At 41.9% G+C, this 19,898-nt stretch overlaps 2 protein-coding genes across 2 annotated transcripts in view; one reads left to right on the top strand and one right to left on the bottom strand.

The window, feature by feature from the left end:
* The window catches only part of hs3st3l (heparan sulfate (glucosamine) 3-O-sulfotransferase 3-like), a gene marked incomplete at both ends in the record, with an annotated part of 16,479 nt that extends 15,599 nt beyond the window's left edge, over positions 1-880 (top strand). Inside the window, one exon of the mRNA XM_083904108.1 lies at positions 492-880. Within this exon, the coding sequence (XP_083760234.1) occupies positions 492-880 (389 nt within the window). The remainder of the gene's footprint in view (positions 1-491) is intronic.
* A 5,712-nt stretch (positions 881-6,592) lies between these two features.
* On the bottom strand, positions 6,593-19,069 carry gsg1l2b (gsg1-like 2b; the record flags this gene model as incomplete). The annotated part of the gene is made up of 5 exons (XM_083903975.1): positions 6,593-6,893; positions 6,990-7,101; positions 12,491-12,643; positions 17,015-17,062; positions 18,769-19,069. The coding sequence occupies 5 exons, from the start codon at positions 19,067-19,069 to the stop codon at positions 6,593-6,595; spliced, it is 915 nt and encodes a 304-aa protein (XP_083760101.1).
* Positions 19,070-19,898: the final 829 nt, after the last annotated feature.

The following is a 19,898-nucleotide window of genomic DNA, read 5'->3' as shown; positions in this document are numbered from 1 at the left end:
GAAAATCAGGAAATGATCCTTTTGCCCTGATGCAGTTTGACAGTGAGCTGAGTTTCTTCTCAAAAACAAAAAGTATCTCGGAATGACTTGAAATTTACCATCATAATAGTCGGCATCGCCTTGAACAAGGATCTGGAGAAAATATTTGCAAACCTCTTAAGGAATAATTGTAATGAATTTTTGAAAATCAGAAAAAAATCAATTTGCCCTGATGCACTTTGACAGTGAGCTGACTTTCTGCTCAAAAACAAAAAGTATCTCGGAATGACTTGAAATTTACCATCATAATAGTCGGCATCGCCCTGAACACGGATCCGTTGAAAATATTTGCAAACCTCTTAAGGAATAATTTTATCGAATTTTTGAAAATCAGGAAATGATCCATTTGCCCTGATGCACTTTGACAGTGAGTTTGTTACTTTAGTTCTACATTAGACAACCAACAACTGGTTTTGAATAACAAACAAATAACTGTGTCTTTTGGTCTCCAGGTCAGATCGACTCCCTCTGGAGCCCCCTGTGGATCGGCCTGTACGCTCAGCACCTTGAGCGCTGGCTGACCTGGTTCCCCAGGAGTCAGATCCACCTGGTCAGCGGCGAGAGGCTCATCTCCGACCCGGCCGGAGAAGTCGGCAAAGTCCAGGACTTCCTGGGCCTGCAGAGGATCGTCACGGACAAGCACTTCTACTTCAACAAGACCAAGGGCTTCCCCTGCCTGAAGAAGCCGGAGGGCAGCAGCAAGCCTCACTGTCTGGGGAAGACGAAAGGCAGGACGCACGCATCCATCAACTCAGAGGTGATGCAGAGACTGAGGGATTTCTATAAGCCACACAACCAGCGCTTCTATCAGATGGCCGGGCAGGACTTTGGATGGCAGTGAAGCTTCGATTGTTCGGAAACCAGTGGTTTTTTTGTTGGAGTTTCGCTGCTCGGGGTAAAAACCTGTGTGCAAATCTTTCATCTGACGCAGATGCAAAGACTCTGAGGACAAAAGATCCAGAAACCAGAGCCGAGTCACTGCCTCACTGAGCTGAGGACTCGCTTCACATCTACCAATCAGGCGGTTCGTTCGAGTGTTCGAGCATTAGAGAGTTTCTAGATGTTCAGCAAAAGCTGTGATTGCACTATCAACGAAAAGCTCGGGGTAGGCAAGATATTTTTGCTATTACTGACCAGTAATTCCTTAATAATCTGTTAGAATAGTGTAAATCAAAGTGACCTGAGACAGAACTAGACCTCTTCACCTCTGCCGGACATCTGGCGAGTAACAGGAGACTTTGACCGATCGCGGGACAGTTCAGAGAGCGAGAGACGACGCCTCCTATTGGCTGTTCTACCAAGTACATCCCTTCAGTGGAAGGGGGGCTAATCCAGGCTTGGCATCAATTGCCTACGCTGCAAAGAAACCTGAAAGAAAGACCAAGTGTCGGACAGTAAACGCAATAAAACATGTCAATATGGGCGGAGCCTTTCATCTACTGCATATGAAGCGTGTTTGTTTGCGCTCATGTGGTGGGCGGGGCTAAGGACAGAAATCTGTGATCGCAAAACGTTAGCATTAAAGGATTTGGAGAGCAATCTCAACAATCAACTAAGCTATTTGTTTGTCTCACGTTGTGTGTAACGGGATAGTGATCGCGCGATAGATAGTATGCTAACCAGTGTCTACTTGCCTGGTGCTAATGCTAGAGCTAGAAATGCTAATAGCCAAGTGCGACCAACAGCTTGAATCTAGCTACACTTTGTCAAATCATCAAAAAAAAAATGTTACAACAAGGTCAAACTTCCTCGCTCATTTTCCTGTCGCACCCTCCCTTTTCTTCCCTCGTCTAGCTAGCTTGAAGTGTGCACACCTGCTCCTGCTTCACGTTTTGCTAAAGCATCTGAAAAGAATAATGCGAATTCTGACGGATTAACAAGTTTCCCAGAGCAACTGGTGATCAATTTGTGTCACGGATTGCAATCCCTGGATCATTTGTATGCTAAACTTGCCTGGGGCTAATGCTCCCGGTCTAGCTAGCATAAGGTGTGCACACAGATTTAAACGCTAATTGGCTTTCGTGACATTACATCACATGTTTTTTTTTGTTCTGCTAAAGTTCAGTAAAATGCTTGATACCTGATGAAATCACACAACTTTGCTCACTCTCAAACATCCGTAAATGTATGACTACGCCTGTGGTCGCTTTAGCGGATGTTGATCCGTTTCCAGATTCCGGATTTTGTTCAGTACATTTCCGTGCTTCAGACTCACCGGTGAAGAACTCGGCAGCAGAATCAGAATCAGTGCGTACGTATTGAGTGTCGCCCTCGGAGCGTTGTTCCCGCAAAGAGCAGGGATGAATGTTTTATGTGGTGAGCGGCAAAGAGGAGCGAGAGGAGGAGGAATCTTTATACGAGCTCAGATTTGACTGAGTGGTTTTTTGTATTCTTGAATAATGAATGTGGATAAAATGCATGTGGGGGGGGGGGGGGGGGCGGTGTGGATGACTTCGCCTCTTCGCCTGTTAGCACAGTCTCTGGACACTGCAAAAACCACACTACCGTACCTGGGCTGTACTCTACCGTACTGGGCTGTATAGTACTGCGCTGTACTCTACCCTACTGTGCTGTATCGTACTGCGCTGTACTCTACCATACTGCGCTGTACTCTACCGTACTGGGCTGTACGCTACTGTACTGTGCTGTACTCTACTGTACTGTGCTGTATCGTACTGCGCCATACTCTACCGTACGGGGCTGTACTCTACCATACTGTGCGGTATGGTACTGTGCTGTATTCTACCGTACTGTGCGGTATTGTACGGTGCTGTACACTACTGTACTGTGCTGTATCATACTGCACTGTACTCTATCATACTGTGTGGTATCATACGGTGCTTTACTCTACCGTACTGTGCTGTACTGTACTTTACTGCGTTGTACACTACTGTACTGTGCTGTACTCTACCGTACTGTGCTGTACTGTACTTTACTACGTTGTACTCTACTGTACTGTGCTGTATCGTACTGCGCTGCAGTCAAAGTAAATAGAGAGCGGAGGGAAAACCAAAACGAGGGCAGGTGAAATGATTTCTCTGGATGTGACGTCTGAAGCGTCGAGGCTTTGCTGTGATAGTTGTGCCAGCTTTTACAGGGTTGTCTTGTTTTCAGTTTGCATGTATTTGCACTAGTTTGAAAGCATAAGAAATAAAAGTATTTTTCATTTTAACGTACGCCTCTGTCACTTCATCCCCTAATGAGTAAAACCTGGATTCATGATTGCAGTAAATTCACCTCAGAGCTACAAAACTGTCCCTAATAATGTGAATCATTAAGTTAATTCAATAACAAACGTGTATAAATCTGAGCTTCAATGTCAACTGTCCAGTTCCAGTGAGGAGACACCTCATTGTAAGGAACCACCACCCTCTGGTGGAAAAAGAATGAAACATCTGGGAGAACGTTAAGCAGAAATCCTAATAAAAACATGTTTCTTTATTATTATATTCCCTTATCATTTAACATTTAAATTAAATCTCATACAAAGTTTTAATAAATTAGGCAGCAAACAAACTACTTAACAGAACAACAACAATCCATGCTTCACTGTAATAATCTGAGGTGATTTTTTTTTTTAGAATAAACCGGATGTAATCTGACACTGTTTCATTAAGAAATCAAATAAAGTACATAAATAATAATAATAATAATAATAATATTTTACACGTTTTCAAATGCACTTTAAAAAGGTTCCTGTATGCGACAACAATCTCACGCTCTCAGTCAGTGTGAGTTAAACGTAGAACACAGGACGGGTTTTGGCAGTTTGCACAGACGTCGTTTCCTCTAAAGCGGTCGTTATTAAGTCGTCGTCGTCGTCTTCGTCGTGGATCGCGCTGTCGCTGCTCTAAGTAAAAGGCACTCAGCGCCGCCTGCAGCCATCGTCTCCTCAAGAGCTGGAATTCCACTGTAAATCCTCAGGTGTCGCAAAAACAGCCAGAGGGGGGCGACAGAGACACAAAATAAAGGACTTAACTATCAAAATGTACATCACTGTAAGCGTACGCTGTCTTAAAGAACATGTTTGCCGCTTCATTTCGTCACTTTACAGCTGTTTCCTCACAGAAAAACACAAAATCTGTGTCGCATCGTAAACACTTTGCTCTCCTGAACCAAACCTCATGGAGAAAACCATCGATTTAACACCACGGCGCACAGGACTCGCTGGTGCACGGCTGCCTCAGGAAATTCTCGTAAGTAAGTTCACGTGTGTCGTTTTTGGGATTTCTGTTCGTGAATAACTTTGTTTGGATTAACCTCCGTGACACAAAGTGACCACACGAGGCAGCATTAGAGCGGCAGCCTACTGTGTCGCCGTGAGCTAAAAACTGACGATTTTCTCTACGGAGTTTGGTGCTAGTTTTCCCAAACTTGAATTTCCACTTGGAAAAGTCTGTCAAACAGTGAGACGCAGCGTCAAACGCGGTCTTAAGATGTCGTCGACTTGAGCGAGCCTTTAGTTAAGTGTCCGTTTTCTTTGTTTACCTGCAAATCGGTCTGCAAAACGTCGCTAAGCTAGCTAATGCTATTTGGTTCACGTGTGAGAGGCAGTGTGTCATCACTTCAGTGACATTTATAACATTTGTGTATCTACACCTGGAGGTCGCACACGCACGCGCACATGCACGTGCACACAGCTACATGTTCTTCAAGGAATAAAATCCTGCAGGCAGTGACTGGAGAAGCCGTTAGCATGTGCTATAGTTCATCATATCGCCAAAGTCTTGGATTGGTTCGGTCCAATCCTCAGAGTTTCTTTGTCCTGCACTTTTTTAAAAGTTTCCTCCTGCTCCAACTCACCTGTTTCAAATGTTCATTATCCGGCTTCTGCTGATGAGTCCAGGTGTGTCGGAGCAGGGAAACATCTAAAACCCGGCAGGACGCTGGATCACCAGGACCAGGATTAAGAAACCCTGCGTTAAACGCTCCACTTTAGAGCCAAAGCAGCGCAGGCTCAACGGTGCTATTTGTAGCATATTTAGCATCAACACATCATGAAAACATCACTTCCGAACACACGACAATTATAATAAACAGCTAAGAGCTCAATCTTCAGGTCGCGGTTTACACTTTAAAAGGATTTATGATGGAGTTTGGTGGAGATTTGACCAAACTGAGCTAAAGGCTAGCAGCTAACGTCATCCACTTCAGTCTCCTGTACATATCGTTACATTTAAGTGGGTTTTTAATTCATTATGAATGAATTTAAACACTGAAATAAATGCGATGTCTTTGGAAAGTCGTACTTTGATGATAAAAAGGTTTAGTAACGGGAGGAAAAGTTACCAAACAATGTTTGTATATGCTAGCAAAGGATGCTAACTTTGTATAATCAGCCATAAAGTATATTTGGATCAATAAATAAATACATTTGGGTTATAACCAAACCTAACTTTCTTCATAACTCAACACTTTTTATTGAAATGATTAATTCAACTGTTTAGCCTCTGCATTTGTTGTGTTAGCTTTAAAACATCGCTAAACTGCTTGTATTATGAGTAAAAAAAGAGCTAAAATGTAAATATTTAACACACTTAAAGAGTCTTTCTGGGTAAAATAACTATTTCAAGCTAACTATTTTTGTTTTGTGACAAAGAACTCAACTATTTTTGGACAGTCATCATTTTTGGTTGCTAAACTTCTTTTTTTTTGCCCTCAAACGCAAAGTAAAATAAAAATAAAACTTAAAAATGTAAGTGCAGACGCAGTATATACTAGCATGACATGTACTCAACACTCTTTGGACTGAGAATATGAAAAATATGGCAACGTTTTTACACATGTTTTGAGGGAATTGAAGGTAAATGTTAGCTAACATGTTAGCTGAGAATTTAGAAGCCAGTACACGTTAATTTAGAGACTTTTTTGTGTTTGTTGACCAGAAGTATGACTCAAAAGGAATGCTAATGCTAAATTCTAACACATTAGCCTCCAATTTCATCATTTTTTGGTGGCTAAACTTTTTTTTTTTATACATAAAGTAAACTTACAAATGTAAGTGCAGACGCAGTATATACTAGCATGAAATGTACTCATATGAAAAATATGGCAAAGTTTTTACACGTTTTGAGCGAATTAAAGGTAAACGTTAGCTAAGAATTTAGGAGCCAGTACATGACATTTACGTTAATTTAGAGACTTTTCTGGAGAACCAAACATAATAGAATGACAATTAAGTAGTTTTTTTTTTTTCGTTTTTGTTGACCAGAAATATGACTCAAAAGGAATGCTAATGCTAAATTCTAATTAGCATTAGCCTCACAAATTTGCTAAAAATCTGTAAGATTCTGCTGTATAATCCACGATGTGAGTCCACAGCGAGTCTACACATTCTGCTTAAACATAATCTGCGGTCACATTTATGCTAACATTTCAAGCTAAAAACAGGACGTGAGAGGTGAGCTAACGTAGATTAGCACGAAACCTGGACTGAGGTCTTTTTCTGTTTAAAACAATCATCGCTTCATCAGACTGAACACGACACTGACACACATTTGCTGCTGTTGTTGTTGTTGTTGTTGTCGTTTTTAAAAAAAAGGAAAGCGCTCCTCTAGCAGTACTGCTCCCCCTGTGGGTCGGGCAGGTCGTTGAGGTCCAGGAAGATGGACGTGTCGGAGAGCTTGCGGCCGTTGGACGACAGGTCCATGAGCTCCTCGGCCGTGCTCGGCACCGAGCTGATGTACATGTCCCACACCTGCTCCGGCGAGTCCAGCTCCAGCAGCTTCTGCTTGATCTTCAGGTTCTTCTCGATGTTCCTGCGCTTGTGCTTGAACTCCAGGATGGTCTTGGTGTAGCGGTTGATGGTGGTGACCGAGGACGCCATGCAGGCGGTGAAGGAACTCCACGCCAGGCTGAAAAAAACAACAACAACAAAACACACGTCAATACGTATAATTATTCATTTTTTTTATTCAAATGACCGGTTCTACGGAGTGCGAGGAACTCACATGTACGACCAGCTGTAGTCCCACGTCTGAGGTTTCCAGTCTTCTGGGCCCAGACTGACAGTCAGCTGGAAAGCAGTTGTGAACATCATGTGGGCCACCATACCCAGCAGACCTGAGGGTTAACAAACACGCAAAGACGCATTCTTTTTCAGCCTTTTACGGCATTTTTATGTGTAAATATTTGAAATAAACCTCCTGCAATTGAAGTTGTGCTTAATTTATCAACCCAAACACTTGGAAATATGTTTATTAAAATAAAACGAGCTGTTACAGAAGTATAAAGATGTGCTTTTGACTCAATTTATATCGTGAATTTGGTCATTAGGCATCATTTAAAAGTTTCCATATAAAAAAAGTGTCATTCCTGCATTTGAGACCATTTTTCTGCACTTACACAAAGCAACCACACGGTGGCAGTATAACACAAGCAGAGTCCGAAAAGACCAAGCTCACAGTTAACCCACAGTAAACACACATCGAATTAACTCGAAGAATATACTTATTTTACAGATTATTTAGTAATCGTCGACTGTTTATTCACAGTTAAATCCACTTTAAATATTCCCGTTAATCCCTGAACATATTCCAACAGATTAAATTAGCAAATTAGACGTCGTCTCTGCACAAAAAGGTCAGTTTATTTCATCTAAGAAAGATTAAGTAAGGATCATTTAAATCAAATTTTCCAGGTAATCCCTGTCTCTCATAATGGGCAAAACTGTAGATTACGGATTATGGATTTGCCGTTGTAAGGGCAATAATTCGATATTCAGTTTATATTGTGACTTAAAAACAAGATATTTCCTTAGATTTCAAAATAAATACACCAAATAGTACACGTTAAACGTGATATCTTCATGGAATTGACAAAAATATATGTAAAAAAATTTGCTTTTTTTTGTGTTACAGCAGAATTCTTACCATATTTATGATGAATTTCATTGTTTTTAACATTTTAACAAGTATAAACATGTGCCTTTGACTCAATTTATATAGTTAATTTGGTCATTAGTCATCATTTAAAGGTGTGTTTCCGTATAAAAAAGTGTCGTTCCTGCATTAGAGACCATTTTCTGCACTTACACAAAGCAACCACACGGTGGCAGTATAACACAAGAGGCTGAAGACCAAGCTAATGATAAACCCAAGACAACATCAAACCAACTCAAAGAATATACGTATTTTACAGATTATTTAGTAATCGTCGACTGTTTATTCACAGTTAAATACACTTTAAATATTCCCGTTAATCCCTGAACATATTCCAACAGATTAAATTAGCAAATTAGACGTCTTCTCTGCACAAAAAGGTCAGTTTATTTCATCTAAGTAAGATTAAGTAAGGATAAGGTTCATTTAAATCAAATGTTCAGGTAATCCATGTCTCTCATAATGGGCAAAACTGTAGATTACAGATTATGGATTAGTTTAAATTGCCATCTCATCATTAGATGACATAAAAACAAGTTATTTACATGGTAAACACGATAAATTCATGGAATTGACAAAATGATATGTAAAAAATTTGGCTTTTTTTGTGTTATAGCAGAATTTTGACCATATTTATAGTGAATTTCATTGTTTTTAACATTAAAACCCTCCTAACTAACCCAAAAAAGAAGCTAATCATGTATAAACAGCAGATATGTCATCATATATTTAGATATTATTACTAAAACAGCCTTACAGCAACATTGAATAGATTTATATCGTGACTTAAAGGTATTTTAATGATATTTGTGCAGCCGTGAAAGCTGCAGTGTGAATAAATGTTGTTTTTCTGGTGTATAAAATGAAAAATACATGAAGATCTGCATAAAAGTCAGCGAAGGAGTAAAAGCTTGATATAAAATGGAATCTGGAGGGAAAATGTTGAAAATCGCCTGGTGGATTGCAGCGCAGAAATAATCTGAGCCAGAAAAGAAAGAAAAAGGAAGATGAAACAAATCCACAGTTTGCATCATCTGTGTCCACAGAACTGAGTTTGTTAAAAATGAAGCTTTTTTAGTCTGAAACTTTCCCTGAACTTTATCACCAGTAAGAACTTTTGTTGTTTTGGGCGATAAAAACAAACAGATTTAGTTTCTCTGGCGACGGAAGAAAGAAGTGAAGCCTTAAGAAAAACTGTAAAAACTGATCGTCCACAACTGAACTTTATCTGCAGAAGAAGACGAAGACGACAAACTCTTTATTCTACGTCTGACACATGAAATAAATCTTTATATTAATATTATTATAATCATAAATCTCCAAGTCTTCCTTCATTCAAACATTTTAACGCACATTAAACTCTCTCTTTTATGCTAAACAGCTAACAGCTAACATCACTCGACGATGGAGTCGTGAATGAATGAGAACGAGGTTTAAAGGTTCTGTTTAACCCTTATTTGTTGTTGTTATTTGTTAGCGTAATTGCGGAAATAAAAATTTCCAGCGGTTTCCGAAAAGCTTGCGTGTCAACGTGGTTATTACGTTAGCTTTACTCGCGCCGTTGCGGGAAGCCAGCGAGACTCAAACTAATGTTATTATTATATGTTTTCGCCGGAGTTTGTTTGTTTAGTTTTTTGCTTGTCTGTTAGCAACGTAACTTCAAAAGTCGCGGACGGATTTGGATGAAATTTTCAGGAAATGTCCGCAATGGGACCAGGAACAACTGGGAGTGATCCGTAGACGCTATCGCTATATTTATCGCTATCGCTGAGCTGCCTTGGCGGAGGTCCTCGTTCTCCGAGTGCTTTTCTAGTTTTAAATATGTGTATATATACTGTGTAATATACTGTTAAAAATTCGTAAAACTAAACAAAATCTGGTGTTCCTGTAAAACTACAGTGTTTTCCTTCATTTTAAATTGCTAATATATTATTTTAACATGCGGTAAATTATAAATAATGTAAACAAATGTGCAAAAATCACTTCATTACAGGATAATTTTCTGGTTCTTTTATGGTTAAAATAAGCAACAACAAAAAAAGATCGCCAGTCGATTTGATTTTCTAGATATCGCAAACCGTCTAGGAGTTACGGACTCAGTAGCCAATCAGCGGGTAGCTTCCTAAGCCCCGCCCATGGTCAGAATCGCAAATAATTTTTTTTTATTTTTAACCAAAAAAACAACAATATTTTTGAATGATTCAATTTTATTTGCTTCGTGAAAATATTGACACATCTAATTTCATGCTCCAGTAGGTGGCGTACTAGGCTATGCCACATTATGTACAACTACATTGTTTTACTTCATTTTAAATCGTTAATGCAGTATTTCAACATGCGGTAAATTGTAAATCACGGCCAGATATTTAAAGTTATTCTGGAAATTTTCCGGTTCTTTTGTGGTTAAAATAAGCAGTAAGCAGCAGGTAGCTTCCTAAGCCCCGCCCATGGTCAGAATTGCGTATTTTTAACCAAAAAAACCCAATATTTTTGAATAACTCAATTTTATTTACTACGTGAAAAGTTTGAAAATATCGTCAAAAATAAATTCCATACTCCAGTAGGTGGCGCACTAGGCTATGCCATATGTAACGGATGTCTTTTTTTTAACCACAAACAACACAAGATCAGGAAGTGCCTTCACAGCTGGAAAATATGTCCAATTTATTTCAATTCTGACTCAACAAATGGGCGAAATAAACCGTTGTGAGTCTTTAGCTCTGATTCCAGACTTTTGGCATCTGAACAGTCGCTGCCTCTCAGTCCCTGATCCGGTTCACAGTTTCCCTCTCTCTCTCTCTGTGGGTGAAGGAATTAACAATGACCTTCCGCTCTAATCCACTCCTGTGTGAAAGTGATCCGAGGGCTACTGCACTCTGAGAGATTAAAGAGCACTGAAGTGTGTTGTGTTTTTCACTGACTCCACAGGTTTAAGACTCACTGTTTTCCTGGAGTTTAGCTCTGGAATAATAATCTGCACAGAAACGGAATCTCCACGGATGATAATCTGTGTCTCCAGAGACGCAGACGAGTCCTCGGCTTTGATTCCAGATTAAGAAACGAGTCGGTGAAATCCGCTTTGATCTCGTTTGCCGTGTGAACAGGTTTTGACTCTTTGTTTTAATCTCTTTGATGTTTCCTGTTTTTACAGTAAATTAATCGACTTCAGTCAAATCTGCAGCTGCTTCACTCCGAGACGTCGTAATAACACGTTAACGGCGTTATCTCAGCCTGATTTAACCACTTTTTAACCGCTCACTTCCTGCACCAAACCCCATGGAGAAAATCATCAATTTAACATCACAGCTGCACAGCTGCCTCTGATCCACTGCTGCCTCCATCATGAGCTCAAATGTCTTATTCAGTGACTTCTGTGTTTGAAATCCTTCACTCAGATTCACCTCGGTGACCCAAACTGACCACACGAGGCAGCAGACGCCCAGCAGCTCACTGTGTTCCAGTGAGATAAAAAAAACGCTGATTTTCTCTATGGACTTTGGTGAGCAGTTTACAACTTGATTTTCAAGTTGGGTAAAAAAAACATGTTTATCCAATTACGCTCTACGTCAGCTGAGATTAGCACTGACAACATATTATTTTTGTGTGTGTGGACGCTCAGAAGCCGTCGTCTTGCACGGTTTCACAACACGCCGTACGGAACCGGACGCAACGCGGCAAGTTTCAGGGTTAAATCTAAGTTAACGTCACAAAACTCATAACGTTGCGTACGGCTCCCGTACGGCATGTTGTGAAACTGTACAAGACAACGGCTTCTCATCTGCGGACGTTACCACAACAGAGAGTGCAAACAACACTTTGGCTAACGGTGAAATGATACGAAATTCTCACGGTATTTAAGTCACAATACGATATTATCACTATATTCAAGTCACAATACAATATTATCACGATATTAAGACACCATACGATATTATCACGATATTGCCAAATACCGTGAGCATTTGTGAAATCATAAATTGCGATATCTTCACTGGTCAATTGATAATTTTTTATGCTAATCCACTTTCTCTCTGAGGAAAAGCCATCGTCTTGCACGGTTTCATAACACGCCGTATTTCAGCGTTAAATTCAGGAGCTCCGTATGGCAAGAGATACTTTAGCGTAACGTTGCTCCCGAAAGTTAGCGTCGTGAAACTCACAGCGTTGCTTACGCCGTGCTGTGAAACCGCACAAGACGACGGCTTCTCAACTGCGGACATTTTGGCTAACGGTTAATTGATACGATATTATCAAGATATTTAAGTCACAGTATAATATTATCCCGATATTGCCAAATACCGTGAGTGTTTGTGAAATCATAAATTGCGATATATTCACAGGTCAATTGATATTTTTTTATGTTAATCCACAAAAACTTGATATGTGATAATAATAGTAATCATAGTACGTATTATTGTTGCAACTCTGCAAATGTTTAGTGCATACAGGAAGAACAACTGCTCCGAGAACATAAGACCAGTCGCATTCTTCTGTCTCACCACTAGAGGTCACTAATTCTTATAAACTGGACATTTTAATCGTAATCCGTTGACGCATAATACCCTACTAACCTGACAGCACGGTGAATATGGCGGCGAAGGCGTTGAGCTTGAGGCCGTCGATGACGTTGCCAAACTGGCACACCTCTATGGACATGAGGATGCCCCCGGTGGCCAGGAGGAGGATGTACAGGCACTCTGCCACGATGCACAGCCACAGCACTCCTGCGCAGGGAAGAATAAATATTCATGTTCACGTGGGAGGTCGAGAGGAATGATGGAGTGAGCATTAAGACAGGAGGTAAGAGAGCGAGCGAGAGAGTGGTGGGGGAGGGGAAGAGTGAAGGTAAGCAAGGGCAAAAGGAGAGGAGAGAAGACGAGGGAGGAAGGGAAGGAAAGAAGGAGTCAGGAAGCATGGACCGGTGACACCGTCGCACACATCATTAACCTTCACAGTCACAGAAACCATTTACGATCCACGGAGAGAGAGAGAGAGAGAGAGAGAAACAACCCTCGCTGTAACTGTTCGACATCAACACCAGGAATCGTGCACTTAATTAATCAAGAGGTTGATAAATGTACGTTAAATTATTACGAATAGAGATTAGAGAACGGGATTTAAATTAAAGGCGCAGACGATTTAGAACGCGGACGTTTAAATCAACGTGGAGCTGTGATTTCAGCGTCGGGAGATGTTTTATTTCTTCCCTCCTCAGGGTCAGAGTCGGCTCAGGGAAAGACAGATTTGTAGTTTCCTCTAAATAATCGCTGCTGCCGACACCTAAAAGTACTAGTCGTGACTTATTATTAGCGACAAATACACACCGATAAAACACATGCGCTTAACGAGTAATACGAAGGTTTGACCTGGACGTTGTAGAACTGAAATTAAACTAAAATCAAGGATGGACAGAATCACTTGAACGGATACCGGAATTTTGTGTTTTTCCCATTCAATTCCCCATTGTCGCACAACAGGAAGTGACGATTTTCCGTAACCACTGTCTCTAGGTACCGTACCAGAAAAATCACGGGGTCAAAATCACGGGATCGGATATCGGCCGGATACAATTGACACATTTGGAGAATGATGTCTTTGAAATGACTCGGTATAAATGTGTCGTGAACAGCTTCATACGTTCATAAATTACTGTTATCGGACTCATTTCGGTATCGGCAGATACTCGAGTATCGGTAACAGCCATTTTGAATGCTGTGTTTTTCCCATTCAATTCCCCATTGTCGCACAACAGGAAGTGACGATTCTCCGTTACAACTGTCTCTTGGTACCGTACCAGAAAGGTGCCAAAGAATGGAACCCTTTTTATTGGGTGGGATAAAATCACAATAAAGATAGTGTTCACGTACTTTCTGTCAATTTCGTCATAATTTCCTATCACAACACTGTTCCATCGTGATTTCTGGCCAAACTAATAGGAATCTGTATCGGTCCGATACCGGTAAAAGTCACTGGCTCGGATATCGGACGGTGTATTTAGAATTGGAACGTTGTGTTTTTCCCATTCAATTCCTCATCGTCGCATACCAGGAAGTGACGATTCACCGTTTAACCACATCAACAGACTGTTTAGCTCCACCCTTTAGAGGCCGGACCACTGTTTCTTGGTACCGTACCAGAAAGGTGCCAAAGAATGGAACCCTTTTTTTTGGGTGGGATTTAATCGCAATAAAGTTAGTGTTTACGTACTTTCTGTGAATTTTCGTCAGACTTTACAATCACTACCCTGTTCGTTGTGGTTTTCTGGCCAAAGTCAAGTGTCAAACTATTGGGAATCGGTATCGGTTAAAATCACTGGATTGGATGGATAAAAATGTATAGAATTTAAAATCTTTTGATGGTGCATTTAGAAATTAAATGCTGTGTTTTTCCCATTCAATTCCCCATTATTAATATAACAGGAAGTGACAATTTTCCGTTACCACTGTCTCTTGGTACCGTACCAGAAAGGTGCCAAAGAATGGAACCCTTTTTTTTGGGTGGGATTAAATCCTAATCAAATTAGTGTTCACATACTTTCTGTGAATTTCGTCAGAATTTACAATCATGACCCTGTTTATCGTAGTTTTCTGGCCAAAATCAAGTGTCAAACTATTGGGAATAGGTATCGGTATCGGTCTGATACCAGTCAAAATCACTGGATCGGATATCGGACCGATACCGATAATTGACACAGTTGGAGAATGATGTCTTTGTAATGACTCGGCATAAATGTGTCATTAACAGCTTCATACGTTCATAAATGACTGTTATCGGACTAATATCCGCATCGGTAGATACTCGAATATTGGTAACAGACATTTTGTAGCCTTTAGGTTTGGTGTTTTGTCCAGAACCATATTCGGAAGAACCTGACCCACCACAGAACAACGCCCCCTAGAGCATACGCCACGGTTTCATCGACTATTTGACGCTAAATGGGGACCAGAATTCACAAAAACCTGAAAACAAAGACCTGAAACTAAAGACTGAGATCATAAACTGTTTACTTACGTCATAATTAGGCTCATTTCCGTCATACACTTACATTCAAACCAATTGGGTCGCCCCCTGATGGCCATTTATGAGAAGACAGTACTGTAAATCCATTCTAGTAGAGTCTAAGCCCAGACTTTTGAGATAACAACAAAACAAAACAAAGCCACAAACAAATGAGCGAGCCGAGACTCCAGAGTCCAGACGTCGGGAATAAACAGGTGATTGACTGAGCGATCGATCGAGACGTCCACTTAATTTATTAGCAAACGAGCCACGAGTTAATCCACAGCTCTGGATTAAACCACATTACACGTAAGGAGGAGCAGATGTTTGGTCGCTAAAGGAAAGAAAATCCTTCTTCTTTTTGTAAAAAAAGTAAATTTAAAGGTCAAGTGAGTAACATTTAGGAGGATTTAATCCCCGGAAACTGAGTGTAATATAAGCCCTTTATAGTCAAAATTAGAATGAGGTTTTTTGTAACTTCATTTTGGCAAGGGGCGAATGTTTCTACAGCAGATTGGGATTAGGCCAAAGGGATTTGTAAGATTATATGAGGTAGTGACACATTATTAACACCCGGTTTCGCCAGCAGGGACAGGACGAATTATAATCTGCACCTTTCTTCAGGGTATCTGCTTAATCTGTTTGTTATAAAGTCTTTTTCCAACAACCCTTTGTGTCCGCCGCACCAAACTCCATCGAAAAAATCGTGGTTCCCTGGGAGTTCTTGATCGACCGTCGCCTCTGTCGGTGACTTCAAATGTTTATTTTGTAATTTAGGTGTTTGAAAACCTTTGTTCGGATTAAGATAAGTGACATAATCTGACCACACGAGGCAGCGCTGGACCAGGAGCTGCTGTAGCTGCATGAGTTTAAAATCACTGATTTTCTCTATGGAATTTGGTGTGGGAGCGTTAAAGGCGAACAACCGGCGATTTCCTTGTATTCCGACTTAAAGGGATAGTACGGAATTTTGGACATATTTTCCAACTCAGCCGGTGTGATGGAGACGTTTTCAAGAAATTTCATTCAGTTCTTCTAGTTTGCCGAGTTCGTTGGTGCTATGGCTAGCGCAAGTCAATGGTACGAGCTAGCATGGCATTAGAAACACTCCACAGTGCACCCGAGGCAAATCAATTGTAACGGCAGACTATCGATGTACATATCTGTGTTGATAGAATGTTTGAAATAAAACCAACCTTGCAATTTGAAGGATTTATGTCTCAGCAGCAGCAGCGCGTCATACTTCGTGTTAGGCTATGGCAGCGGCGCGTCATACTTCCTGTTAGGCTATGGCAGCAGCGCGTCATACTTCCTGTTAGGCTATGGCAGCGGCGCGTCATACTTCCTGTTAGGCTATGGCAGCGGCGCGTCATACTTCCTGTTAGGCTATGGCAGCGGCGCGTCATACTTCTTGTTAGGCTATGGCAGCGGCGCGTCATACTTCCTGTTAGGCTATGGCAGCGGCGCGTCATACTTCTTGTTAGGCTATGGCAGCGGCGCGTCATACTTCCTGTTAGGCTATGGCAGCGGCGCATCATATTTCCTGTTAGGCTATGGCAGCGGCGCGTCATACTTCCTGTTAGGCTATGGCAGCAGCGCGTCATACTTCCTGTTAGGCTATGGCAGCGGCGAGTCATACTTCCTGTTAGGCTATGGCAGCGGCGCGTCATACTTCCTGTTAGGCTATGGCAGCGGCGCGTCATACTTCCTGTTAGGCTATGGCAGCAGCGCGTCATACTTCCTGTTAGGCTATGGCAGCGGCGCATCATATTTCCTGTTAGGCTATGGCAGCGGCGCGTCATACTTCCTGTTAGGCTATGGCAGCAGGTATGAGTGTTTCTAATGCTATGCTAACATGTACCATTGACTTGCGCTAGCCATAGCACCAGCGAACTCGGCAAACTAGAAGAACTGAGTGAAATTTCTTGAAAAACGTCTCCGGACGTCTCCATCACACCGGCTGAGTTGGAAAAATAGGTCTTACGTCCAAAATTCCGAAATATCCCTTTAATTTAATCTGGTAGTCACTCAAGCTCCGCCCCCACTGCCCTTTAAATTAAAAGTGAAACATGAGACACAAAAACAACGTTTCTTACCTCTTTCATTGGAAGGTGCAACGTAAAGGAAACTCCTGCAGTTTTCGCCTGTAACAAACACAGAGGACACAGTGACACAGGGACGTAATCCCTCGTTTTATTCCACCCCACTCAGATTAGAACAGGTGGATTATTTTCACACGGATCAAAAAAAATGTGTAAAGTTTAATCCAATCTGTGTTTAAGGGATTTGTACAATAACGAACGAACGAATGAATAACAATGTCCTCGTCGTCACTTTAGAATCTCCTAATCCAGAGTGAAGGTCTAGTGTCTGTAAAACTGTCATGGGTCTCTGGAGACAGTTAAAGGGAGGAGGAGGAGGAGGAGGAGGAGGAGGAGGAGGAGGAGGTGCAGCAGCTCACAGATGATTTTTCCTGGAAGTGAACACATGAATCACACGCTCACATCTCACACACACACACAGTGGATTCTGTTGAAATGTCCCTTTAAACCTGTTCATTTACAGTAAAAATCCCAATGTTTAAATATGATTTTCTGCTTTAATAATAAGATACAAAATAAAACTTTGTCATTCAATTCTGGGATTAATTAATCTCAAACTGGAGAGAGTGTGTGTGTGTGTGTGTGTGTGTGTGTGTGTGTGTGTGTGTGTGTGTGTGTGTGTGTGTGTGTGTGTGTGTGTGTGTGTGTGAATAAACAGGAGGAGACGTTTGAGGGATTATTTCATGGTTTCAGTCTCAGTGAGTGAGACACAGACGTGTCTGATACAAACTGGACCAGAAGTAAAGGGTTTTTCAAGGGTTCTTGGTCACACTAATGGTTCCAGTAAGAACCATTAGTGTGACCAAAACCCCTTTAAAGAATAAAGTGTTTTCAAAGGGTTCTTGGTGGAACCCAAAAGGGTTCTCCTATGAGGACAAGCCGAAGAACCTTATATGGTTCAACTGAACACTTTTATTTCTAGTGTAGTATCAGTACCAGCACCAGTCCTAGAGTAAGTATCAGTATCAGTACACATCCTAGAATCTGTATCAGTATGAGTACCAGTACTAGTACACGTCTTGTTTCAGTACATGTACCAGCACCAGTCCTAGAGTAAGTATCAGTATCAGTACACGTCCTAGAATCAGTACCAGTGATACCAGAGACTCTTTGTGTCTCATTATGTCCCTCAGTGTGTCAGTGATGACTCTCTGTCTCTCAGTGTGTCAGTGAGGACCCTGTGTGTCTCATTGTGTCTCAGTGTCTCAGTGAGGACCCTCTGTGTCTCAGTGTGTCTCTCAGTGTGTCAGTGAGGACCCTCTTTGTCTCATTGTGTCTCTCAGTGTCTCAGTGAGGACCCTCTTTGTCTCATTGTGTTTCTCAGTGTCTCAGTGAGGACTCTTTGTGTCTCATTGTGTTTCTCAGTGTCTCAGTGAGGACCCTCAGTGTGTCTCTCAGTGTGTCAGTGAGGACCCTCTTTGTCTCAGTGTGTCTCTCAGTGTGTCAGTGAGGACCCTCTGTGTGTCTCACCGTGTCTCTCAGTGTGTCAGTGAGGACTCTTTGTGTTTCTCAGTGTGTCAGTGAGGACTCTCTGTCTCTCTCAGTGTGTCAGTGAGGACCCTCAGTGTGTCTCACTGTGTCTCTCAGTGTGTCAGTGAGGACCCTCTGTGTCTCTTTGTGTCTCTCACTGTGTCAGTGAGGACTCTCTGTCTCTCAGTGTGTCAGTGAGGACTCTTTGTGTCTCACTGTGTCTCTCAGCATGTCAGTGAGGACTCTTTGTGTTTCTCAGCGTGTCAGTGAGGACGTACCGCTCATGTTGATGTTCTGCTCGCAGGAGAACCAGATCCCGGTGTGGAACCTCCTCATCACGTACTTGTCCTCCCCGGTCTCCCAGATGTACTGGACCAGGCGCGTGTCGTTGATGTTGGAGCTGTTGAACCTGATGCAGAAGCTCTGGCGGCTCGTGCCTGGCCCGGTACAGAACGGCTTCACCACTTTGCGCGTGCCCTCGCACCAGTAGCTCGTGGTGAGCGCGGACACCGCGAGGAACAGCGCGAGGAAGTTCAAGGTGAGCGCGAGAGACGCTCTCCGCCGCCGGTCAATGCCCATACCGAGGCGCGAGACACCGGCGCGAGATACCGGCACGAGACACCGGCGCGAGACACCGGCACGGACCGGGAGAGTCCGGAGGAGGAAGAAGAAGAAGAACGCCCCGAAAACTTAATCCCCTCGTCTCTGTGGTGACTCCTCTCCTCCTTCTCAAATCCTCATAATCCGGTTAATCCCGTCAACATGTCCGCGAGAGCCAATTTCCACAGGCACGAGACCGTGGAGCCAAAAAAAACGCACGAGCGTCTTCTTCACTTCTGTCTTCACATCTGAAGCTGAGCAGCTGACTGAGGCTTTTAATACTACACACACACACACACACACACACACACACACACACACACACACACACACACACACACACACAGTTGTTTGCAGTGCAGTTTAATCCAAATTTTACTTTAAAAACAACACAGTTGATCTAAAAGCTGAACATTAAGATTAAATATCCATTAAATGCAAGAAACCCCCCCCCCCCACACAAAATTCCACTTTAAAAAAAAATCAAAATACTGTCATATAACAGTGTAAATAATCTAAATAAATGTATGTTTTTGCTTCTTACTTCTATGTTAATCCCAGAACACAAACAGTGCAGCAGTCCAATAATAATAATAATAGTAATAAATAATCTAATCTGCATAAAAACATAAAAACGTGGTTTATTTCAGTCTCTCTGTAACATGAGAGGAGGGAGGAAATAACTGCAACACACAGATAACAACCACCAGGGGGACGACTGTGTGTGTGTGTGTGTGTGTCTGAGGATATTCAACACATGCTGATGCTCATCAGTCATTTCCTCCAGACTGTGGATATGAAAAATAGT

This window comes from Microchirus variegatus (genome assembly GCF_963457635.1).
Source record: "Microchirus variegatus genome assembly, chromosome: 17".
Classification (NCBI taxonomy): Eukaryota; Metazoa; Chordata; class Actinopteri; order Pleuronectiformes; family Soleidae; genus Microchirus; species Microchirus variegatus.
This window is presented reverse-complemented; position numbering and strand designations above follow the sequence as displayed.